Source organism: Saccopteryx leptura, chromosome 1 (genome assembly GCF_036850995.1).
Source record: "Saccopteryx leptura isolate mSacLep1 chromosome 1, mSacLep1_pri_phased_curated, whole genome shotgun sequence".
NCBI classification, from domain to species: domain Eukaryota; kingdom Metazoa; phylum Chordata; class Mammalia; order Chiroptera; family Emballonuridae; genus Saccopteryx; species Saccopteryx leptura.
Genome location: NC_089503.1, coordinates 291,608,881 through 291,635,545, shown reverse-complemented (window position 1 = coordinate 291,635,545; position 26,665 = coordinate 291,608,881). Strand labels below are relative to the sequence as shown.

The 26,665-nt window shown below is 39.4% G+C and overlaps 1 protein-coding gene across 2 annotated transcripts; it reads left to right on the top strand.

The window, feature by feature from the left end:
* Positions 1 to 4,968: 4,968 nt before the first annotated feature.
* On the top strand, positions 4,969 to 24,837 carry TMEM263 (transmembrane protein 263). Of its 2 annotated transcripts, XM_066356003.1 has the most exons (4): positions 4,969 to 7,418; positions 7,722 to 7,849; positions 18,675 to 18,741; positions 21,613 to 24,837. In XM_066356003.1, the coding sequence occupies exons 3-4, from the start codon at positions 18,678 to 18,680 to the stop codon at positions 21,897 to 21,899; spliced, it is 351 nt and encodes a 116-aa protein (XP_066212100.1). In that variant the 5' UTR covers positions 4,969 to 7,418; positions 7,722 to 7,849; positions 18,675 to 18,677; the 3' UTR covers positions 21,900 to 24,837. The 2 variants fall into 2 exon arrangements, with proteins under 2 accessions (XP_066212100.1, XP_066212093.1); XM_066355996.1 differs by lacking the exon at positions 4,969 to 7,418 and having other exon boundaries at positions 7,494 to 7,849.
* The last annotated feature ends 1,828 nt before the right edge of the window (positions 24,838 to 26,665 follow it).

Genomic DNA, 26,665 nt, shown 5'->3' with positions numbered 1-26,665 from the left:
AACTAATGATTGATGCTTCTCATCTCTCCGTTCCTGTCTGTCCCTCTCTCTGTCTCTGTAAAAAAAAAAAAAAAAGAAAAGAAAAAACATGAGGGGTAAGTCAGATGTATTTTCTTCTTCACAATTCACTGTGGCTGAGCTGGAGGAAGAGATGCTAGGAAAGTCTGGTGATACGGAGTCTTTGACGAAGTATATAAACATTAAAGATGATTCTATGAAGGATCTGAAAGTGCAACTTGTTGATGCCAAAGACATACCAGATATAAAATACCTGTCTAAAAAGTTTTACTCCTTCAGAAAATTACTTTGGCAGAGTCCTAAATTCAAGAAACTCCAGGGAAACAAAGACAACCTAGCTACCAATGCTGGAAGAGTTGGTAGGTAAACCAAGCTGCCCGATGAGACCCTTTAAGCAGAGAACAGCTCCATGGCAGTCTGATGAAGTTTTATACTCAACCAGGAAACTGTGAGACTGAATTCTGTGAAACTGTAAGGTGTTCAGGTACTATGCAGTCTTCTTTAAGGGCTTCTTAAAAGGGCCCTGGAGCATTTAGGCAGAACGAAGACTCTGACCTCCACTGCCACTGCTGAAAAGGGAAATTAAGAAGTCCATCAAAGCAGGTCTTCTGAGCACTGGTGGGTGAGGCCCAGGATGGATGTTGATTTTCACTAACCAAAGGGAACTTTGTCCCCTATGGCAGAGATTATTGGTGATTTCTAATAGCAGAACTATTAGCGTGAACTGTGAAATTAATCTCCAATTAATCCACCTGTATCTCTGCTAGATCTCCAAATCACATGAGGTTACAAAATGTATCTGCACATTTTAAATCATTCTAGTTTATTCCCTTCCCTAAGTCTCAAGGAGAGCAGCCATTTATGCTCCTAAAGGTCAGCACTTCATGGTGATTTCAGTAGTGCAACTTGAGTTTGAAGCTGCTCAATTTGCTTTTATGTTTTTGCCTTGTTTACCACACTTGAGCACTTTTGGCTACTTCCTGCTTTCAAATGCTTCCTACCTCTGCAGTACAGCATCAGAAACCACCTTTGTGCAATAAACCTATTCCTGACAAGCTGTAAATCAGGGTTTTTGAAATCCAATTATATTTTCCCATAGTTCCGATAGTTTCAGAGATGTTTCATCTTCACCTGTGACTGACCAGCAGTTGGGAGTTTCAACTTCAGTTTTATTCCACTATAAACCAAGTAGTTCCTCTTTGTAAAAAACAAAACATTTCAATATACAATAAATTGTTACTCTACAAGAAAAAAAGGACAAGCTATTTCATAATGTTGAGTATCCAGTAATAATTCATCTTTCTTTTTTTAGAATTAGAATTTAATATCAAGTGTACTATGTCATAGTCTTCATACTGGCCCTACTTTATCCCAATGTTTTTCCATTTCAACATCTTTCTTTTTTTCAAACTTGTGATATAACTTACAACAATAAAATTAGTCTTTTTAATATATAGTTCTATGATTTTGAAAGATGTATATACATTGTGTACTCCCTTCGCACTTGAGATACAGAACAGTTCCCTCACCCTCCAAGTTGCCCTCTGGCCCCTTTGTAGCTAACTCCTCCCACCTCCCAGAAAACACTGATTTGTTTTCCTTCCCTACAGTTTTAGCTTTCCCGTATCACATAAATGAAAGCATCAGTACCTAGACTTTGAGTTCGCATCTTTTATTCAGAATGATACACTTGAGATTCATTGTTGTTGCTATATCACTAGTCTGTTCCTTTTATCTGGGTGCATTTCATTGTGTGTGTGTGTGTGTGTGTGTATGTGTATATATATATATATATATATATATATATATATATTTTTTTTTTTTTTTTTACCACCATTTGCTTGTCCATCACCAATTAAAGGGCAATTAGATTTTTGTCTCCAGGTTTTGGCTATTATTAAATGTGTCCTGGCTTTTGTGTTTTCATTTCTCTTGGATAAATATCTAGGCGTGGGATTGCTGGGTCATTTAGTAAGTGCATGTTTAATTTTATAAGAAACTGCTAGCCTGACCAGGTGGTGGCGCAGTGAATGGAGCGTCGTACTGGGATGCAGAGGACCCAGGTTCGAGTCCCTGAGGTTGCCAGCTTGAGTGAGGGCTCATCTGGTTTGAACAAAAGCTCACCAGCTTAGACCCAAGGTCGCTGGCTCGAGCAAGGGGTTACTCTGTCTGCTGAAGGCCTGCGGTCAAGGCACATATGAGAAAGCAGTCAATGAACAGCTAAGGTGTTGCAACGAAAAACTGATTGATGCTTCTCATCTCTCTCCGTTCCTGTCTGTCTGTCCCTATCTATCCCTCTCTCTGTCTCTATAAAAACAAACTGCTAAACTTTCCCCATTTCTTTCTACCATTCTGCATTTCCATCAACAGTGTTTAGTTCCAGTTGTTCCACATCTGAGCACTTACAACTATTTTTATTTTAAGCAAGTAGTGATTCTTCGTTGTGGTTTTGATTTGCATTTCCTAATGACTAATATTGTTGAGCATCATTTCTTGTATCATCCATGTATTTTCTATGGTTATTACTCAATTATGTCAATGATTTAAAATGTTGGTGTGTCTTGTTGAGTAGTGGTTCTTCATATATTCTGGACATGGTCATTTATCAGATATGTATTTTGCAAATATTTTCTCCCAGCCCATTGACTATTTTTTCATTTTCTTAAGTGCTATCAAAAAAGTCTAAGTTTTATTTTTATTTATTCATTGAGAAAGAGAGAGAGAGAAAGAGAGGGGGAGGAGTAGGAAGCATCAACTCCCATACGTGCCTTGACCAGGCAAGCCCAGGATTTTGAACTGGTGACTTCAACATTGCAGGTTGACGCTTTATCCGCTGTGCCACCACAGTTCAGACAAAAAAAGTCCAAGTTTTTAATATATATCAATATATATATTTAAATTTTTTTTTAGAGAAAGATCAAAAGTATTTATATTAACTCATAGTTGAGTCACTTGAGTTGTTCACTGATTGCTTCTTGTGGGGCAGTTGTGTTAGGCTTGCTCACTGGTGTACCAGCTGCAAGCACTTTGCTAGATTAGTATGTAAGCACCCGGCAGAGGCACGAATGCATAGCCTATATAAGGCTATGGCTGTTTGTGCTCGAGAGAGGTAGGGGATTGTAGTTGTGCAGATTTCCTGCCCACCACTGTGAGAGGCCATTTTGCTGTTTGTTTGCCTAAGGCAGTTTCCCTTGCCTGTGTGCTTGTCCACCGTTGTGAGACTATTAAATGGAATGGCTCAACACTTTCCGGCTCTGCAATTTTTCTACCATCTGCCGGAATCCATTGTGTACCTGCCTGACGTCGGCCACCAGCATTACACTTCTCATATGTGTCTTGACTAGGATGGGGGGCTCAAGTCAAGTCAGTGACCTCCTGCTCAAGCCAGCAACCTTGGGCTTCAAGCCAGTGACCTTTGGGCTCAAGCCAAGGACCTTGGGATCATGTCAATGAGCCCATGCTCAAGCTTGAGGCCTCAGATATAGAATCTGTAACCTCAGCATCCCAGGTTGATGCTCTATCCACTGTGCCACCACTGGTCCAGCAAAATGTTTTTGTTTTATGGGTTGTGCTTTAGGTATTGTATCTAAAACTTTTTGCCTCACCCAAAATTACAAGAATTGTCACCTATGTTTTCTTCTAAAAACTTGATAATTGTGCATTCAGATTTATGATCCATTTTTCATTATTTTACATGTAGTGCAAGGTATGGGTTGACAGGTTGAAATTCTTTTTTCCTTCCAAAATGATATCCAATGATTCCTTCATTATGTTTCTTTCCATTGTCTTTTGATTAGGCTGCATTTAGCAAACACTATGTATAGAATCTACAAAAAGGAAGGAAACCTCCCAGCTTTGGTATAACAATCCTATGGCTGGAACTAGGAGGGCAGTTCTGTTTCTTTGACTGACAAGAAATGCCTAAGCAGTATGCTTCTCACTTCACATGCACAGCATAGGACAGTCCAAACTGTCAATGCTCTCTAACCAAAGATCACCAGTGACACACCTGTGTGTCAGAATGAGCTCATTACTTGTTGCAGCAAGGGAGAGCACACGCTATGGGGAACCATGATGCACCTTAGTAAGAGGGTGTTACAAAGGACTTATATTAAGATTTGGATTTGTTTTAGGTGATTTGGGGGACTTTGCTCCAAAATTAAGTGCTGTCAGAAGCAGGGATAGTTCTATGACTGGGTATTTTAATCAATCTTATGTAGAATGAGGCTACAGCTGTAATTGGTAAAGAAGTGACAGTCACTTACATTGGTTTGATTTTTAGTTTGTGTATTCTAACTGGAGGCTTGAATAAGGTTCGTGTTTTTGTCTCTGTTCGGACATGATTATGGAGTAGTCTCATTTTTGTCCTGATCCATAGTGGTCTGGAGTGACCTTTTCTGATGCTCATGTTCTCTGAAACCCTTTATGCTCAAGAGGAGACACCAAGGCCTAGCTGGGCCAGGCCCGCTCTCAGCAACACAAGACCCAGCTGATAGTACCAGACCATCTACTCGGTACCAGGGACACCTTTTCTTTTTCTGAATACAGTGGCAAAGAACTGAGGTCCTGGGTCATGAAGGTTCTAACTGAAAATAACAACATAATTTGTTAGGCTACACAACAGGTTGACCTACACCCCCCCCCCCCAAAAAAAAACCCCTTGAGTCAGAAAAAACTGTTTAATTACTGGGTATGCTCTTCACTGCTGCAATTCCTGAGGTAAATTATCTTCTTTATGCCTGTTTCCTCATAGAAATATGGGCATAACAGCACTTTTTTTCCACTGGACTGTTGGGAGAAATAAAATCATACTGAAAACTTGTATCAAATAAATCTTAGTTATTATTATATCACAGAAAAGATTAAGAAGGATATTGGGGCAGAGACAGAGTAGTCCAGGTAATTGTGCCAGATAAGTCAAAAAGTAGAAAAAAGTGAGGAAAGAAAAGCAAAATAATTTACATTGAGTGATAATCTATATAAAACTGTTAATTGTCCAATTTATTTCAAAATGCCAGGAAAATGCATTACATTCATAAAAACATAGTGAAACATAGGAAAGTGTGTGAACCTTACACCAAGTGATTTGGCATTTAAATGAGTTCATATAGAAACACTGAGAATGGCTGACATCAATGAAAACTGTTACTGTGCATTTATTTGCAAGGAAGCAGATTTATGTGCTGGGTACAGGTTGGATTGGCTTCTCTTTTCATTTCAATGTACCACCAGCATTACACATCAGCATTCATTTCTTGCTTTCATGTTTCTGGTTTCCTGCTAGCTTCTGTCTGGCCCTACTTTTTGTACTACCCTACCTTGTTAAGCATGTCACCTCTAATTTCTCTAGTTTTTCAATAATGCAAAAGGCTCTGTGTAACCAACTAGAGGAAAAAATAGAAATTTAAGAGACTGGATAACTGACATAGGCTGTATTAAGATTTTGTTCCATTAAAAGAAAGTTATTGCCTGAATGCACTAAGGACTCATTATTTCAAGACATCATACAGCCTTCCAAAAATAACATTCAGAAAGTTTCATTTTACTCTAAGCATGGGATTTCAGACTGAGAATCAAGAGCTGAGTGGATTCAATCTATACAATGAACAGGTCTCAACGCTGTGAGACTCCTGCCCCTGCACCAAGGTACCGAAATAAAGGTAACATCGCTCTGTAGAAGCCATTCCACTAAGATCATAATATTTATTTTCATTTTAGATCTAGAGGAGGGTGGGCACTGAGTGATGCTATTCATTTTTATAGGTAAGATAATCGAGGCAATAAGAAACGACTAGTGTCAGATTATGTGACCTCCTAGACATGCAGTTTCAGAAGGTTCTGGGGAACTCACAACCTCCCCCAAAAAGTTCCCCTACATCTCAGTTGGTTTAGGAAGATGGTTTCAACCACTGTTGTGGCTTATGGCTTTAATAACTGCTAAAATGCAAAGTATCCCAGGATAGCTAGTTTTATCAATCATTCATACTTCAATAGTGATTAAATTACCTTGTAGAGAGAAAGAAGTGCAAGGAGAAGTAAGAAACTGTCACTCTACTCTTCATAATTTTGTTTAGCATTCACTCTGGTGAAAGAGAAAGGTTTGTGCGACAAGAAAACACAGTAGGTATCCACCTCTTCATATACTAGGTAAACACAACAATCCACAGATTCTCCTAATCATTCACAGCGTAATTTAAAGCGCAAGATTATTTATTGTCCTCTGGAAAACTACAATACCTTGGTAGACTCACCAAAATGGTCTAAGTGGATTTGATTCCTTGCTTTGATAAATCAATTATTAGGCTGAAACCATAAACTATAGTTAGCCTAATCTACCCAAGACCTGGATCAAAGTCAGCCTCTTCCAGAATGCTTTCCTTATTTGTCTTTTTCTGAGCCACCTCAACAACTACTTAGTTACACCACCCAGCTTATTTTGCATTCGAAAAAAAATCCGTTACGACGAGGTCATTTATTGGTTGCTTTACATGTATGTTTTGTATTGCTAACTAGGTTGTGAAGGAAGATCTCACACTAGTCTAGGAATTCAGTTTATAAAGCCTTCTCAATCCCACTACCTCTTGCTTCTCTCAAAAGACCAATAATTGACTTCTATTCCCTTCACGCTGCAGTGTAAGAGAGAGGCAAAGCGTTCACGGGTGCCGTTTCTCTAGTCCCGCAGCCTTTGCACACGTTATCGCGCCGAGTCCCCAGGAGCCCGAGGGGCGGAGGTTCCCGCACCACGGGAAGCGCGGGAGACGCTCCGGCCTGCGGGGCTCAGGCCCGGCAGCCCCGCGGCCCCCGCCACAGCGGCCAGCACACCTCTGTCGGCGGGGACACGCGGCGAGGCACCGAGCTAGTCAGCAAGCGACGAGGGGTCCTACCGCCGGGCTTTCCGACGGCCAGCGTGCTGCTCTTTCCACCACCCAACACCCGAGCCCCCGGCACGGCAGTAAGCGCTGGGGTCGGTGACCAACCAGACAGGTGTGGCGCTCATACAGCTCAATTCAAGGGCAGGGAAGAGTAATAACAACAATAAGCACTCTCTCTCAGCACCCCTGTCACCTCGACAGAGAACGCTTACAGTCCCGAAGAGAAGAGCGGCGACACGGCCCAGCTTGTCACTCCCCCGAGGGGAAGCAGGTCACGGAAGAAGGGTGAGACACCAGAGCAAACAGTCGAACTTGGCGACCGTCCCACCTTCCCTAGGGCGAAGGTTCTGAATTCCGAGCGACCGTTATTTATCGTAACGGAAAGACTGCTTCGCGTGGCCGCCGCGGCTCGAGCTTGTGACCCCTGGGAACGTCGCCTTCGTCTTCTCAGGGCTATGCGCCTCTCGCCGACTCCGGTTGGACGGCGGAGGCAAAAGGCCGGGAGACCCCGGCAGGAGACGCGCGCAGGCCAGCCAGGGTTTCCCGCGGAGGCACCCAGGGGGCGAAGGGGCGGGAGCGGGCCTGGGGGGCGTCGCGCGCGCGTGCGCACGTCGGGAGGCGGCAGGCTAGGGGCTGCTGGGAGGGCTGGGCAGGTCGAGAAACGGATGGGCGCCGGAGACGCCTGGGGGTGCGCTTGCGCGTGCGCGTCGGAGCCCGAGCAGCGGGAGGAGGCGGGAGCTGAGGAGGCGGCAGAGGGGGCGGGTCGCGTCCGGCGCCACGTCCGCAGCCAGGGCCCGCTGCCGCCGCCAACCGAGTCTTCTGGCTCCACAGCTTGAGAAGGCGCCTCCTGAGCCCGCAACCGCCCGTAGCTGTGCCAACCGTTCAGGCCGCTCAGCTTTTCTTGGTTCTGCCCGCTCCCTCCGCCCAGCCGCGGCCGCGCGCGGCCTCCGACCCCAGCGGTAAGTGGGACTGGGAAGGCGGGGGGCGCCGTCCCGGCTTCCTGCCCTCCTCTCTGTCGCCTTTTTCCGTTAGCTCTCCTGCACCTCCGCCTCCCTCTCCGGGCCTGGCTGCCGCGAGTGGGGCCTTTGGGGGCACTGAACGGGAAAGGGGGAGGGGCTGGATGATGTTGGGGCAAACGGAGGTTCTTTGCAGGGTTACTCCTCTTTACCTGTCCCTGACTCCTCTGCCGTGGTTGAAGATTGGGGAGCTCCCTTTGGAAGCCTCTGCCTGAGTGCCTACCTCCTTGGGCGTCGTGCTAAGAGAATGGGGGAGTCAGCAGCCTGGCAAGGGAGCAAGATGCAGCAGAGCGGCTGTGTGTTGGGCTCCCCGCCCCACTAACTCCTGACCTGTTGATAAACTAGTCTCTGGGGTTCCGGCACACAAGGCTTCCTTGGTCCCCAGTGGGCATTTCCAGTGCTCTTCCCAGCTGGGAAAGCTCTTATCCCCACGCCTAACCTAAACCTGAAAAGTGTACGATTGGCTCTAGAGGCGCTGGCGGCGCCCGGGGATGACTGGGGACCGCTGGAGCACTGTCCGTGCCATCAATTGCCTCCGGAGTCTAAATTAAAGCCGTGCCTGTTAAGCACATGCAGCTTCAAGACTGGTCCCCAAGCACCCACTTCCAGTCAGCTCCCCTCTCCTAAACTGATCTCGTTTTCTATGTAAGAAGACAGAAACTGTGCAGTCCTCTGGGAGTGGGGGTGTGCTGGGTGTACAACGTGGAGCGGAGGGAGGTGCTGAGCTCAGCTTTAGCCACGGCTCCTCCAGGGTCATTTTCTGCCTCTCCTTGCCACGTCACTCCCTCTGCTAAAGAGGAGAAAAAGACTTGCTAGTGCCTAAAGGGATCAGTGGGGGAAGAAGGGGCCATAGGGAAAGGTATGCAAACTCTTAGAGAAAGAGGAAAATTCTTACTTGATTATTACGCCCTTGTGAACACCGTGCTAATTCCAAGTGAAAATATTTACTGTCTGTGGTTATTTGCTATATGCTATTGTTTAGCTTCTAAAACTTCGACTAGTGTGGGTGCTAAAGGACTCCCAGAATTATTGATACATCTACAAGTACATGCAGGTGTGTGTGTCCATACCTTTTTTTTTTAAGTGGTGAGTAACCTTTAATAACCCCATATACATCCTGTTTTGATTTTTATTTTACACTTTCATTTCTTTAGTCATTGTTATAACAGATGTACTTGAAACCACATTCAGTAAACATTTGTCTTCGTGTAGGGGCATCTAGAAAAACTTGAAGTAGTTCTTGTGTTAGGGTTTTTTTAACTCCAGGAAAATCTTTTACCTTTCTTTTTGTTTCAGTTATTATTTGCTGTTTTGCTACTTCCTGAAGATATCTCACTGGATTATGTACATAAATAAACACCTTCAGAGTAGGGCCTTTACATGCTTGTTCAGGCTGAAACTGTACCCAGTACAGTTCTGACACATAGTAGGCACACAGATATCTGTTGAGCTAATGAGGTAATAACTTAGTGAAAGTGGCTGGTGTACTGATTATCTGGTTTAATAGTGTACTGTGTTTCTATTTAATGTTTCATTTAAGGGCAACACTTAAGAATTGCCATTTTGATACTGTCAGTTATTAATTGTCACTAGCTAATCACAAGTTTTATTGGCAGATTTTTTTCTTTCCTGCCAGATTCAGTGCATTTCTTGTTGTCTGTTTGCTGTTGATTTAATAGGCAAGGGCTATCTATAAAGCATCCTCCTGTTCAGGATAGGTAGTTAACTAGAGAATCCTAAGAACAGTAAGTTGATGTTTTTACTGTACATTGTTGGTGTATGTGTGTTAAAGCTTGGTATAAGTATCTATTTGAATCTCCTTATAGTTATTTGGCAAAGAACTCACCCTCACAGGGAGTGAGGATGTGGCAAACTTCCTATATATAGATTATGTAGAAGAATTTAGCTAATTCATTTATAGTCTTTTTCTTATAGGGAAATTAGCACTTACTGTTTAATAACGGGTTTTTGAAGTGGTGCTGAAGGTAAACTTGCACACTGTATTTTGTAGTAGGCTTTCTACAGCTTGGTAATGCTATTTAGCTTCCTTTGGTACACAGAGGGGGATTTAGCCACAGGCCAATTTATATACTATTTTCAGACTTTGTTTTCATTGTTAATAAAAACTTTATATGTAAAATGTTACAGATATCCACAAACAACATTGATTAATCTGTTTTCCTTTAAAAAAGAAAGCTTCCTCAGAGGCATTTGTTTTCTTATTTCTATTATTGGGAGAAATTATCCTTTAGGGCAGGGGTCCCCAAACTACGGCCCGCGGGCCACATGCGGCCCCCTGAGGCCATTTATCCGGCCCCCACCGCACTTCCGGAAGGGGGCACCTCTTTCATTGGTGGTCAGTGAGAGGAGCATAGTTCCCATTGAAATACTGGTCAGTTTGTTGATTTAAATTTACTTGTTCTTTATTTTAAATGTTATATTTGTTCCCGTTTTGTTTTTTTACTTTAAAATAAGATATGTGCAGTGTGCATAGGGATTTGTTCATAGTTTTTTTTATAGTCCGGCCCTCCAATGGTCTGAGGGACAGTGAACTGGCCCCCTGTGTAAAAAGTTTGGGGACCCCTGCTTTAGGGAATAGTGTTATTAATCCTCGCTCGATATATTTGTCAGCTGCTGTATCTATGATACTATTGTTTTGGACAAGAACTACCAATGAATTGCAGTGTATAGCAATGAAGTCCTTCACATTTCAGTTTATTAAAAAAGCACACACTTAATACCAGTTTCAGTTGGTATGGTATTCTTTACATGGACCAAATGGTAAAACTGGTTTATGTCTATAAGTTAAATTATTTATTCTGCCCTGAAGACTGTTTTCTGTGTCTGCTTTCCTTAGAAAAAAAATTTTCTTAAGAAACTTACTTGCATTATGAGTTCCTAGAGTAAAGATAATTTTTGGGCTTTTGAATGAAATTAAATTGGTAAGTGCATGGAAGTGTATCCAAACTGGACTGTAAACTTTAGTTGAGAGTAGTCCTGGGTGTCCGTAATCACACTGAAATCTTCAGAGCCTACAAGGGTGCATGGCACCTAGGTGGGACTCGTATGTTGAAGTAATGACTCTGTAAGTTTAGGGCAGATAGTTTACATAGAATTTAAAATTCTGCTTAAGGATGACATTTAAAAATTGTCACTTTGACACTTTTCCTGTTAGTTGTTACTTGTCTCCATGTGTTAACTTTCAGACTTTACTAGCAGATTATTTACCTTTTGTAGTTCCAGATTAGGGGTGTGTTTGTCTGCATGATTCCCAGTTTAAGAGAAACAGGGCCCTGTAATGATGGTAATGAACAGGATGATAAGTAAAAAGTATTTCTCCTTAGTGATAATATCTATAAAGAGGTAATACAGGGGGTCCCTGGGTACAACATAGTTCCCTATGACATAACCTGAATTTTGGTGTAAGTCGAAACACACCCTAGCCTAAGTCACTTACCTGTCCTAACACAGTGGTAAAATCGTAATCTAGAACATAAAAATACAACTAAGCCACAGAAAAAGGAAAAGGATATACATATACTGTACTGTACAATGTACTGTCTGTTCTGCTGTGCACAAACTAGTTTGCCCATGTAGCTCAGTATGATGCTAATGGTGTAAACTGAAACACGTCTCAATTTTTTAAAGTTTTTATGGGAGTGAGCGTCGTAAACTCCAAAGGTCCTATGTCGAGACTGTGTTAACCCGAGGACTCCCTGTATCACCAGAAGTTTGACACATGTATGTGTGGAGAGATTGGGAATGGTTTATGTAAGTAAAAAGCAGAGGTGGTATCATAGTTAATGATTTTAGCAAAAATACCTTTATAAAGTAATTTGGTGCTTTATGATCAAACTGGGAATTCAGAAAAGTACATACATATTCTAAATGGCTTTTACTCAATTTTTATTACCCTAAGAGTTCTAGAGGAATTTTAATACTGCATACTTGCTGTTGATGTCAGTGATGTACAAGAAACTCAAACAAACAAAAAACATACAAAACAATGTCTGTGGCCTCTTAGGACTTGCAGAGTCTAATTGCAAGTTCCTCTGGTCTAGGGAACCAGGCTTCTGGCTTGGCAGGACTCCAGATTTTCTGTTATTGTTTATTGATAATCCTGTTGGTAACTTTAGCTAACAATATTAAATATAACTGTGGATGTTTCTGTATAACAGTATCTAGATTTCTAGATTTCTGACTCTTCTACCAAAAATACTCCCAATTTAAGCGCAAAGTCATGGGAGTGGTGGGAATGTGGTTGGACTGGGAAGAGAGAGCTAGTAAATCTGAGTACACCCTGAATGAGCTCCAGGTAAGAATGAAATTTCTTGAAAGTCTAGTAATCTTTAAAAATTCCCAAGCACTTTCAACTCTTTAATTCTCGTATATTTAAAAGCAAAATAAATTATTGTGTAGTAAAATGCATGCATCATGTCTCTCTTACGATTCTTGAAGTCCTGGGCACACCATTGCCTAATCTTAAAGATATACATTTGAAAAGCATGATTCTAACTTAAAGTGTTCTTTTTTTAACCAAAAATTTGAACTGTATATTGGCATGCATCTTTTCATATGATGCTTAAAATTAATGTGACTACAAATGATATTTTTATACCACTTATTCCACAAATACCATGTGTCTGTTTATAGCAAAAACATGTACTAACAAAATGGTAAGAATATAAAAGGATATTCAAATGGCAGGCCAGGGAAAGTAGCAGTAAGAGTGAAAATCTTGAGGAAGTGTGGAGTGTGGGTGGGGGGGTATAGGCCATAACTATGCAAGCCACAGAAACTTACCTAGTTGAGCAGGAATTTTAAGATGTAAGCTTCGTGGAAGCCAAAGGAAAAGGGGAGACATCACATCTTTGTATCTTTATACAGGAAAGTACAAAGATCTCATAGAGAAGAAAACATGCTAATATTTTGGGGAAACAAAATGTTTTCTGAATACCGCTAAAGAAATATTTTTCTGTAGAGCTCCATGTCAAAACTATCAGGGGATGTCATTAGTGGGAAATTCCTTAACACTGTGGTATAGTTAATGTAGTAATGGCCTGAATAGGCTATCTGTCAGGGTTTCCTTTCCAAGGACATAACTGTGAGTAAAACTCAGTGAAGTCATTTTTCTCAAGTCAGCTTTTTGTGTTTGAAGTACATTGTTTTTCAGATGATCAACTTGATTTGAGGATGAAAACCTAGAATATTTAGGTAGAGGAACAGTATAATTTTAAAAAATATCCTTTATCATTGACTTTGAAGATGTAAAAATATGTATTTTTCATTAATTACAGAAGCAATATCTGTTTATGGTAGAAAATTAAAATACAGATGTTAAATATATATTTCTCTCCATATATAGAAATACTGTAAATAGCCCTGGCCAGCTAGCTCACTTGGTTAGAGATATGCCAAGGTTGCAGGTTCAATCTTGGGTCAGGGCAGATTCAAGGAGCAACCAATGAATGCATAAATAAGTGAAAAAATAATGTTTTTCTGTCTCTCTAAAATCAATCAGTAAAAAAAAACTATAGAAAAGAAATACTTTATAGATACCCATATATAATGTATATGTGTTTGTGTGTGTGTGTATACACATAATTTTTTCCCACCCCCTAGTGGCAATCTGTCAACACTCTGGTATACTTCCGGTCTTTATGTGCATTTTTTAAAAAGTTGGATCAATGAGGCCTGACCTGTGGTGGTGCAGTGGGTAAAGTGTCAATCTGGAACACTTAAGGTTGCCAGTTCGAAACCCTGAGGTTGCTTGGTCAAGGCACATATGGGAGTTGATGCTTCCTGCTCCTCGCCCCTTCTCTCTCTCTCTCTCTCTCTCTCTCTCTCTCTCTCTCTCTCTCTGTAAAATGAATAAAGTCTTTAAAAAGAGTTAGATCAATGATATATGCCTTTTATATTCTCTGAGTATAACATTATCATTTTCCAATAGTATTTGATCTTCATAAATTATTTTAATGTCTGCATTGTGTGTTTTTAGGAAGTTTATAAACTCATCTTTTGCCTTCCATTGAGCTGTACTTGTTTATTTTCAGGTATATTTTGTTTTTTGTTGGCTTCTCTTTCACTCACCTCTTAAATACAAGCAGTCTAATTTTCAGTCTACTCTCTCTTACCACTCTTTTCCTTGATTATATCATCCATCCCCCACAGCTTCAGCTATTACTTCAAACCACTCTCAGGATCTGAACTGAAACTCATACTTCATACTGAGTTTCACGACCCTTAAATCCAGTTGCCTCCTAAACATCTGTGGATGCCCTAAAGGCATCTCAAATATAGTGGCTCAAAACAAGACCTTTCTTTGTATCTATAGTCAACAGTAATGTATTGTACACTTGTTAGATGGTTGATCTTATGTTGTGTTCTTACCACAATAAAATTTTAAAAATCCATTTTTTCTCAAATAAATGGTTTTTCCTCATCTGTCCCATGTTTTCATCATCTCTGTCTACTTAGTTGTTCACACTAGAAATTTTACATCCTGTATTCTCTTTTTACCTCACATTAATACCTAAACTTATGTTCTACTTCATAAAAAAAAAGTCAAGTACTTCAGTGCCCATGTATCAGGCACTGATTATGGCTCTGGGGATGGAGCAGTGAAAAAAACCAAGCCTTATTCTCATGGAGCTTAATTTCTAATTAGGAGAGACACAAAGTCAACAGATCATATATAAAGTGACAATAAGGGCAGTGAAGGAAGTAGAGCAGGGTTAAGGGATAATGATAGGGAGAGGAGCAGGAACATACTTATTATCTATTACAAGGTGATCAGAGAAGGCCTTTGGGAAGGGAACATTTGTACAAAGATCTGAATGAAGTAAGGAACCAAGCCATGTATAGATTTTGGGGAGGAGCATTTCAGAAGGAAGCATTCGTGTTGCTAGACTAGAACAAGCAAGAGGCAGAATGGTAGGAAATGATACCTCAGTGCTAGATGTTGAGCCTCAGAAGTGAAGGGATGGACTCTGAATTTTATTCTAAGAAAAATAGGAAGTAGCAGGAGGGTTTTAAGCAACATATGACATGGCTAGATTGAAAGGTCTAGCCTTCCAAGTTTGGAAGGTTGGAGGCCAGTTAAGAGATTTTGTAGTCTAAGTAAGAGATTAGGATGGCTTGACTAATAGTGGTAGAGTAGAAGTGATGAGAGTTGTATACTGGATTTATTTAGCCAATAATATACTGATGATTAGGTGAGAATGTTAAAAAAAGAGGGAGTCAAGGGTGACACCTAAGCTTTTGGCGCAAACATTTATTTAGACAGTGTAAAAACTGGCAGAGTTCAGACTGTTATTCCATCCCACTGGACTACTAAATTTGCCACTTACTGTATTTAATGTCTCTGTCCTATCTGTTCTTGCTTAAGTTAGCTTCTAAGCATAGGTCTGACAATGTTACTCTGCTCATGCTTCTTACTGCCTACCCACAGGAGGATAAAGTCAATTTATATTATTTAGATGAATTTGCACATATCTTTTATGCTATCATAGTATAAAGCAGTTCTAATTTTCTGAATATTTTTTTGAGAGAGGAAGGGACAGAGAGAAACATGGATTTGTTGTTCTACTTGTTTATGCATTCATTGGTTGATTCTTGTATGTACCCTGACTAGGGATCAAACCTACACCCATGGTGTATCGGGACAACACTCTAACCAACTGAGATACCTAGTCAGGGCAGTCTTTTTCTTTTTTTTTAATGACAAGTTAGAGCTAGGTGGAAAAATTAAGATTTACAAAAACTTCCATTGATTAGCAAGAGAGCAAGGGAGAGAACAACCACTTATTTGTTCCATTTAGTTGTGAACTCATTGCTTGCTTCTTATATGTGCCCTGATTGGGGATTGAACCCGTGACCTCCATGCACAAGGCTGATGCTCTATCCACTGAGCCCAGGGCCAAGAATATTTTTTGACGTGATTCTGTATAAATAGGAAAAAGTAAGACTCAGTAGGGATTTGTGGGATATATATGGAAAGGCATTTTTGAAATGTATGCAGCTATTATCACACCTGTTTTTAAACTCCTGCTGAAATATGTAAGCTGTATATGTGTGTATAATTTCCCCATGTCTCTGTACAGGATATGGTAGCATCTATTGATTAGTGATCAGGTGATCTGGGCTTATATGTGTATGGTATACAGATACTGGGAGTACAGTGATGAAGAAGCTAGAAACATATCTCTCCTAGGAATTAACAGTCTGGTGGGAAGGAAAGGAGCTCCAAAAGAGTTACTCCTTACGAAAGGACACACGTATTCTGCCAGGAATTTCTGTAGGCTTTGTTTTGAATTTGTTAAATAGTATTTTCATGTTAAGAGTTAGGGCTAGAATATCTTTTTTTTTTTAAATTTTATCTTTTTATTCAGTGAGAGAAGGGGAGGTAGAGACAGACTCCCCCATGCACCCTGACCAGGATTCACCTGGCAAGCCCACTAGGAGGCGATGCTCTGCTTATCTGGGGTATTGCTTTATTGCTCAGCAATCGAGCTCTTATTAGCACCTGAGACAGGAGCCATCCTCAGCACACAGGGCCAACTCACTCCAATCAAGCCGTGGCTGCAGGAGGGGAAGAGAGAGAGAGAAGCGAGAGGAGGAAGGAAAGAGAAGCAGATGGGCACTTCTCCTGTGTGCCCTGACCGGGGATTGAACCCAGGACATCCACATGCTGGGCTGATGTTCTACCACTGAGCCAACCGGCCAGGGCCAGAATATCTTTAATAGACCCTAAACAAGGATCTATGAACTTATTTGTCCTTAGCCACACACCTTACGGTGAAGTTGGAATTCAAAGTCAGGCTCTCTGATTCCAGAACCTTAAACACTATGCTGTATGATGCTTCACAATCTTACCATAACGATAAATATAAATATGAATGGACACAAATTTCAACATTCTGATCTAAGGAGTTTTTAAAATTAAGGCAAGTCAGTCAAGAGCTCCCTCTCCCAGTAACGCATCACCTGATTTTTTTCCCCCCACAGAGATTACATGTCTTTACTATTACTTTAAATCTTGCCTGACCGTGGATAGAGTGTCAGCCTGGAGCTCAGAGGACCCAGGTTTGAAACTCTGAAGTTGCCAGCTTGAGTGCAGGGTTGCTTGCTTGAGTGTAGAATCATAGACATGACCCCAAGGTTGCTGGCTTTAGCAAGGGGTCACTGGCTTGACTTGAGCCCCCCCTCGTTAAGGCACATATATGAGAAAGTAGTCAATGAACAACTAAGGTGCTACAATGAAGAATTGATGATTCTCATCTCTCTCCCTTCCTGTCTGTCTGTCCCTCTCTTTCTCGGTCTCTTGCTAAAACAAACAAGAGTCAGGGTTTTCATTATAGCAACTAAAAGATATTTATTTATTTAAGTATGTACTTGACATGTGCTCCTGGACTCTGGGGTACAGTGAAGTCCCATCTTACACAGGATTTAGGTTATAAAGGCATTGCAAGTTGAATTACATAAAGTTAAAATTACTTTTGATTAATCCCACTTCTCACAACCACCGTCATTTACCACCAACCTTTTTGTTTTGTCTTGATTATTGAAATAGTGAAAATATGGATGAATTTTTATCTGATCATCTCATGCTTTTAAACCATTAAGAATCATTATGGAAAGGGAAATTTCCTTGACCTTCCTTTGAACTGACCAGTTAAAATTAAACTTTGTTCAGAAACATGCTGCAATATATATGAACCTTGAAAACTTTATGCGAAGTCTAACAGATCTTTCTGCCTGTTCTTGCTCTCCTGTTGTGTTTTCTCCCCACAATAGCCAGAATGATCTTTCAAAAGTATAAATCGGAACACATCACCCTCTTTCTGTTCAGTGCTGTTCTCTGGTTTTCCATCTCACTCAGAGTTAAAAGCTAACCACAACCATGGTCTGTTAGGACCTATGCATCCAGACCACACTCTTTGACATCTACTACCTTTGGAAAGGCCTCGTTCCTGGCTGTTCTTTGACTTATTTCACTTAGTGTAATGCCCTTAAGGTTCATCCATGTTGTCACAAACAGCAGGATTTCACACTATCCTTTTAATTTCTGTTGTATATGCACAGGTACAATACTTGCGGCTCCATGGTTTTATGACTAGGAATTACTTAGGTGACTGCTGGATCCACAACCCTCATTTTCTGGCCAAGCAAGAAAACTTTTAGACCAGTCTTGCCTTGTTATAATCTTTACTTAGTCAAGTGAATATAAAAACAAATATTTTAAAATAGTGAATTGGGAAAAGAAAGTTTAACTGTTTTCTTCATCCTAGCACAGCTTTATTTTATTAAGTTCTTTTATTACTTGTACTTAGAGGTAATCATAGTACATTCATTTTTTTTTTCATAGTAGATTTTGGGGGGGTTTTGCTACCTATTTATAGGAGCTCTAAAAGCAACAATAAAAATAATCAGAATCCATCTTAGTGATTGAGATTGATAGGTCATCTCTATAGAAGAAGGATGGTATGTTTAGAAAATTTTCAGATAGAACATATTTTTAGTCTTAGTATATATTTTTTTCTAAGTCTTTTATGGAATAAATTACAGTTAAGTTAGCCAGTATTCTCAAGGAGGACACACTTAAAATTTTTGTCTGCTAACCTCCACCTTCCAACTTGCAATCAGTCATCTTCAGTTTAAGTTGAAGCAGCAGTAACAATGTAGGAAAGCTTGTACTATACCTGTCATTCTTTGGTTGGTGTTTGAGATGGTTAAAATGGCGTGTTTGTGTTTTGTTTTGTTTTTTTAGATCATGAATCAAGCAGATAAAAATCAACAAGAAATCCCATCTTACCTTAGTGATGAACCACCAGAAGGTAACTATGCATCTATCTGTAACATGAAGAATGGAAAAAACACCCTACTGTGTCAGAGTTCTGATTGTTTTTATTAAATTTAAAGTAATATAACCTGTTTACTTTTTCAGTTAATATGTTCCAAACATAACTGATGATAAACCTTTTTAGCCTCTAAAAGAAAAGAGATTTTGGTGAATGGAGACATACCATAACTGTTTTATTATATAGGATTTATTTTTCTGCTACTCTCATTTTAAGGCCATTTCAGAAATAAGCCTAGCCTTTTAGAAGGTGGAGGAAAGATGGGTTGACTGTGTTTAGTGTTGATGCTGTGCATTCAAAAACTCAACAGGCACTTGAGATTTGTTGTTACACTATCATTTCATTGCATTATAATTGGTAGTTCTCTCTTCCTGTATTATACATGGTCTTAGGGTCTGCTTAAATTCTCTTTTAGTTTGAAAATTGTTATATCATGAATCATTTATTTTACGCTTACCCTTACTTAAAAAATCCTTAAAAAACACTAACTATATACAGTTAAATGTCCTGACTCTATACAGAAAATGTCTATAGCCATTTTTTATTTATGGTTTTGGTGTAGAATATTGTTATACTTAATTCAGATAGTGATGTCTTTGGACAATTGCATGTTTGTACAGGACAGTCATAGTAGGTAAGAAAGAGAATCAAATTGGAGAATAAGGGATAAAGTGACTGACAGACCAGACTGGAAGAGCAGTCAGACTAGGATGTCTCTGGGGAAGGCTAGGGCTGAACTTCCAACCCTAGTTATTGTCCCCCCCTTGTGGCATTTCACTTGTTCATTGATTGCTTTCTCATATGTTCCTTGACCATGGGGCTATAGCAGATTTGAGTAACCCTTTGCTCAAGCCAACTACCTTGGGTCCAAGCTGGTGAGCTTTGCTCAAACCAGATGAGCCCGTGCTCAGGCTGGCGACCTCGGGGTCTCTTGAGCTTTGCTCAAACCAGAGGAACCCGCACTCAAGCTGTTGACCTTGGGGTCTGGAACCTGGGTCCTCCGCATCCCAGTCCGACGCTGTATCCACTGCGCCACTGCCTGGTCAGGCTAGTTACTGTGTTTTGTTCCCAGTTCTGTTACCCACTTTCCCAAAACTTTCGTTCTAATATTGGTATACAAAAATGAAACTGCTAGGAAAATGGATACAATGAAAAGTTCATACTTAACCCTAAAAGAGGATAGTAAGTTTAGTTTTGTGGAGGAATAGCCTAGAAAATTATTAGCTCACTTGTTTTCCCTGATTTATTTTTTAGTTCTAGACCCCTGAATTTTGAAAAGAAGCTAGGGCTTGGTGAGAAAGTTACTAAGGACTTGGTGAGAAAGTCATCAGGAAGGAGCTTGATAAAGGCTGCCCAGGAGCATGACTGTCAAGGAAGAGAACGAGCCTCAGAATGGCTGTGTTTGTCAACCTGCTAAACAGAAGTAGACTGCAAAGTAGAGAATTTATATGGTGACCACTAAGAGCACACTGTAATTTAAGAGATCAACAGCATTATTTATCTGAATAATTATCTTCAACAACTATAACTGAAAATTTTTAAAATATTTTTAAAAAGAAAAATTGTCTTCATTAATTGCTTGTACACCAAATTTAGTATAGCACCATAATCCTATGCGAGGTACTCAGTATGAAGCAGTTATCTGTTTTATTCTCAAATCAGGTTTTCCCCCCTTTCCTGTGTTACTGGCCTTGACCTTGATTACAAAAGAATTACCAATTATATAATGCTTTCCATCATATAGTAATTTTATAATTAGCACAGTAGTTCTACTTTATCTGCAGGAGATACATTCAAAGATCCCCAGTGAATGTCTGAAACCTTGGACAGTACCAAAACCTACTGTTTTTTTCCTATACATATATGACTATGATAAAGCTTACTTTATAAATTAGACACAGAGAGTAAAAAGAATTACTGCTAATAAAATAGAACAATTACAGCGATATACTGTAAAAAGTTACGGGAATGTGGTCACTCTCAAAATGTCTTATGTACTGTACAAACAGTGTGGATATAGTGGACATTGGGATTATTCATCACCTATGCGGGACAGAGGGGGACAATTTGATATTTCATCATATTACTCAAAGGCACCCAATTTAAAGCTTGTGAATTGTTTTATTTCTGAAATTTACCATTTAATACTTTCAGGCCATGGTTTGACTGTGGATAAGTCAAACTGTTTTAAGTGAAACTACAGATAAGGGGTGACAACTGTGTATTCAAATGCTTATCTATATCTTATGCCTTTTATTTCAGCTATATTTTAAATTTTATATTAACTATGCTTATTACAGAAATAGGTTTTTTTTGTGTGTATGACAGAGACAGAGATAGGGACAGATAGGCAGGAAGGGAGAGAGATGAGAAGCATCAATTCTTTGTTGCGGCACCTTAGCTGTTCATTGATTGCTTTCTCATATGTGCCCTGACCAATGGGCTACAGCAGAGCAAGTGACCCCTTACTCAAGCCAGCGACCTTGGGTTTAAGTCAGTGACCTTTGGGATCAAGCCAGAGACCTCTGGGCTCAAGCCAGCAACCATGGGGTCATGTCTATGATCCCACGCTCAAGCCAGCGTCCTCGGGGTTTTGAACCTCGGTCCTCTGCATCCTAGCCTAATGCTCTATCCACTGCACCATTACCTGGTCAGGCCAGAAATAGTTGTAATAAAAATTTTAGTTTTTATAAATTTAGCCATTGCTGAACATGGAAAATGAGAATTTATGTGGTAGACCTTCTCAAAAGAACCTCCTGATTGTTAGGAAGTCTTAGGTTATTTAATGATTTGTACTGTTCTTATAAAGACATATTAACCATCTCATTATATATTTTCTCTCATTAGGTTCAATGAAAGATCATCCACAGCAGCAACCAGGCATGTTGTCCCGTGTGACCGGGGGTATCTTCAGTGTTACAAAGGGAGCTGTTGGTGCCACCATTGGTGGTGTGGCTTGGATTGGTGGGAAGAGTCTGGAGGTGACCAAAACAGCTGTTACAACTGTGCCTTCTATGGGAATAGGGCTGGTGAAAGGGGGTGTGTCTGCTGTTGCTGGAGGTGTTACAGCTGTTGGATCTGCTGTTGTAAACAAAGTGCCCTTAACGGGAAAGAAGAAAGACAAATCTGACTAAAACATGGAGATACACTTGCTCTCTACAGCATTATGATGCCAGTGGCATTGAATTGCTTAATTACGGACTACAACTGAGTCAACTGTTTTGGACATTTATCTTCTAAACTGCTGTGTTGAAAGTATTGATGACTGCCTTTCGTCTAAAAAAGAGACCAATACTAGCACAGTGTATGAAGGTTTCTCATATTTAAATTCCAGCTTTTTATCTGGTAAAATGTTACACTTACTCAGTTGTAACTGAAGATATGATATATTTGAATATTTACTATATAAGTCTTTTAGTTTAATGAAAAATGTGAAAGTTGAATTTAGTGGATGATCTTTACAGTTCCATGTGTATAATGTGCCAGGTAACTCATCTGCTCCTTAAAAAAGGGAACCTTGAACTACATAAACTGTAATATTTTGATGTGCCTAATAGTTTCAGATGTCTTAGTTTTTTTTATAATCATAATTGATTAGGTCAAGAGGAATTCTTCTTATTTAAGCTGTAAAAGTAGCAGGATTTAGAGAAACGTAAAAGATAAATGGTTTTGTTGTCCTGAGTGTTAACCATCTTTTATTAGATATGTATTATATTAATTTAATCATTGATGCCTTACAAAAGAAAACATCTTTTCTAATACCCTAAACATGTGCAGTTCTTAGAATTATATATGGATTCTCTTAAAAGTTGTGAAATTAGTTTTTCTGTTAAGAATCTCAGGAGTCATTAGTAAAGGCATTTCTTTGCTCTTAGATAAGGTAGTGCTCGTTAACCTTTTGTTAACTGTCAGCAGTTACAACAAAATGGTATGCTTCAACCTGGGTTCATCCTCCACTGTCAGGACACCTCACAGTGCCTAAGGAACATTACTTTGCTGGTCAGAAGCTATTTTGGAAGAGTTTCAGGTTAAGGAGGAACAAATAAATAATTTTAAATTCTTAAAAATTACCTAGAACATCCAAAATATAAAAAGAGTTCTTCACACCTATTTTATCTCTAGAATGGCTTAAATTATTAGCAGTACTCCTTTTTAAAAATATAGTAAAAGAAACACAAATATCTGGGGCTGACTTTTAAATTGAATGAAATGAGTTCCATAGATTAGTTTCTACTGTAAACTGTATGTAAATGCTTTCAATGGTTTATAGGCCTTTAAAATATTATCTTACTGTCCTTTAAAGCAGTTGTAGAAGTACCATTTCAAGTCAACTTCAGGCAGGGAATTGAAGTTTTTGATTATGGATAAGTGTGTCATGTCTTAACACATCTCATCATGTCTCACTCAGAGAATATGACTTAGCTGAAATTCATCTTTTTGTTTCATAGAATTTTTATAAGTGGTGTATATATATATTTGGCATTCCACTTAACTAAGTTGCTGTAATCCAAACTTGAAAAAAAATCTTCATTTTCTTGATACTTGAGTCTGAAAATTGGCCTCCATTCTACACTCTTTTTTCCCTTGTGAGAGAAGGGAGGAAAGATATGATGCTTTTGAGTATCATATAGCATCCCTGACAACTTAAAACACATCACTCCAGCACCCAGGCTTAAGTGCTTGTTTGTAAATGACCAAGAGTTTTACAGTAATAATGTGGATTAACAAATGGATAAGAGCATAACTTTTATTTATTTTTAAATTTTTATTGATTTGAAAGATGAGAGAAACATCGATTTGTTCCACTTATTTATGCATTCATTGGTTGACTCTTGTTTGTGCCCAGAGTGGAAGTTGAACCTACAACCTTGGTGTATCGGGACGACCCTCTATCCAACTAACCAGCCCTTCCTGGGTTAAGAACACAACTTTTCAGTGCTTTCATAAATACCAGGCAATATTTTAAGCAAATCTGCAAAGGTTCTTGAACCTCTCTATAGTATACAAAACTGAGAAGTCATTAAGGAATTTAATTCATCAGATATTAAATGGATGTTTATTTCATGCTGTATTATTTAAGTGTACTTGTTGGTATATCTTGTCAGATGTCATAATTTGATCAGAGTATTTAAAAAAATTCAAAATTAATAGATGAACACAAATAATTATTTAATAATGGTAGTGGAGAATTTGTTCCCTGCTATTTGAAATTACTGCTTCATTGCTAGTTTATATTTCTAACTTATCTTCTAGTCATAGGCTCTGCTGTGCTTTGTACCTGAATCTCTAAACGTAGCCTTTAGTTTACTGTATGCCTGCATATTTATTTTTAACGTTGCTTGTCTTTAAAATTGCCTGAGGAAAATGGTTGTAATTAATTTCTGCCAAAGAAAAGCCACATGGTACATTTTGTCTTATCAAGTTTGTTTTAAATTCTAGACGGGAACTTTGTTCAGGAGAGGCTTTTGCAATAATAGCAGAGAACTATACAAATGTGCAGTTAGTTATGAAGGTTCTTATTGAAAAGACCTTGCCATTTGATATGTGTAGCTGTACACTTGAGTCTTTTCCAGTTTATTTTTGTAGATTAGCAATTTGACCTGTTAAACAGTACTAGTTCTCTTCAAGAAACTAAGGTTTTGTATATACCTAGAGGCAACTCTTATTCAGCTTATCTTTTGGGTGCGTATTTGGCACAATGAGGATAAACTTGTGTGGCTCACTGAAAGAGTGATCGAATAATGTTGATATTATGAATCCTGCACTTAGTGAAATGTGAGATGAAACTGATGACTGAATTTTTTTTTGTATTAAAGAAATGGGAAAAGAATACATGAATCTGTTAATAAAGCACTATGATCTGCAAAATACGAAATGTTTCATAAAGATCTAAGGAAACTTTAAAACAGGGTAGTCTTAAAATTTTTAATTACATAGTACTGTAGTCAGTTTTTACATTTTTTGATGTTAATGAACAAACGATAAAATATCTCTGAATATGTATTTTGATGCCAACACAATAAATGAAATGCAAATATATTTTAAACAACTCTAATAAAGATTTAAAATGTAGATTTCTAGTTTTTACCCTAACTTGCTGAATCTCTGCAAGGTGGGGCCCAGGACTGCAGTTTTAACAACCTCTGCAGGTGATTTCTGTGCACTCTGAAATTTGGGAACTGATGGAGAAGCTGCAAAGCAGTTAGCATTCCCCTCTTTTCTAAGTAGCTGCTGAACCAACTTAGCCCTCTCACTGAAGTGACTCAAAGGGAGGCGAACAAGTTGGTGGAAGGTAGAAATGGGTATATTCTAGGGATCTACTTACCCTCCAGGCTCTGTCCATACATTATCTGGTTTAATCACTACAAGAGAAGTATCTTTATTCTCTTTGTACAAATATGGAATAGGCTAACTTTCAATGTTAGTTTAATTTCTTACATTGCTTTTGAATCAGTGTCACAACTTTTTCAGCTTATGTCCAGAAACATAAGCCCACTCGTTACTCAGTAACGAGTCATTCTGCTGGCCTCCTGCTGCCTGTGTGCTACATTTCCCAAGCTATCTAACTTGAACTCCCTGGACTCTTTCTGGTGACCATATTTACTTTGGCAGCTAATTACACTTTGCTACAAAAATGAGTGTAGTGTAATTATACATAAATTAAAGGAAATTTAATTGTTACTACAGCCTTTATTTCACACAATTGACTCTAGTGTTACCTATTGCCCTCTGCTTTGATTTTTGAATTTTAAATTCATAGATCTGAATAAGAATACAAGAATGGAAAAAAGCAGAGATTCAAAGGCTTACAAAAGAAAACATAAAATAAGATTTAGTCTAAGGTAAAATAAAGTCAATATACTGCATTATTTACCACAAATGTGGATTTTTAAAATTTGAATCTTGTTAAGGTACAGTGAGCTATAAATGAATTTCTGAAACCAGAAGTGCATCTGCTTCTCTGTGCCTGTGTCCCTAAATTTTGCTGCTGAATTGACTACGCTCTTTTTAAATTAATGGCCACAGAGCACACATGGCCACTCAATTCTGCCAGACTTTGTTATATATCCTCTTGTATATTCACTTACCTACTACTCCTGGAAATGATTATTTCATACCTCCTCCTCCCAACCCTCCTGCTATACTCCCCTCCTCCCATTCCACTGTCCTCTGCAGAAAGAGGCAACAACAGCAACTCCTGCCTCTCACACCACCGACTCCATCAACCTGCCTGCACCTGTTCCCACTTTCCATGGACCAGTACTAGTATCTCTGCTCTTACCCAAAGACTGCCTGCCTTTACTTCTCAAGGATATAATCCTGCAGTTTTCTGTCATCCATCTCTCAGGTCATACCCATCCGTGTGTAAGCATGTCTTAGTATTTGCTTAAAAGAAAAATTTTGCAGCCAAATTTCTTGAAAAATTTTAACTTCTTTCTCTATTCCCTCAACCCACGCCAGTTGCCTTCTTAACTTTCTCAGCCATCCAGAACCATTCCTGATACAGCCAACTAATGATTTCCTGTTTGACAAATCCATTAGTCACTAATCTGTACCTTAGTTGGCATCTCCATGGCATTCAATATTATTAACCACACCCTCTTTTCTTGGCAGATTTCTTCCTCTGGTCAACCCTTTCCCAGATTGGCCAGCCACGACAAGTCTGTACTTTGTTTCTGGGTGAGCTCATTGAGAGTCATAGCTTTACATTTCGTAGATATGCAGATGACCCCTCGGTAGCTATCTCGAGTCCTGACTTTTCACAACTCCAGACTTTGCCATTTGCCTCTTTGACATCTGTGCTCAGATAACTGACATCTGAAAGGTGACTATATTATGTATAATGTATTTCAAGCTGAGACAGTTGACAGAGATCACCACTAATAATTATGTCAGGACA

Bases quoted from the DNA above. Each gene is read 5' to 3' on its own strand.
- TMEM263 (XM_066356003.1), top strand. From the start codon at position 18,678: ATGAATCAAGCAGATAAAAATCAACAAGAAATCCCATCTTACCTTAGT. The intron at 18,742-21,612 runs GTAACTATGCAT...TTCTCTCATTAG, and splicing joins TAGTGATGAACCACCAGAAG to GTTCAATGAAAGATCATCCA.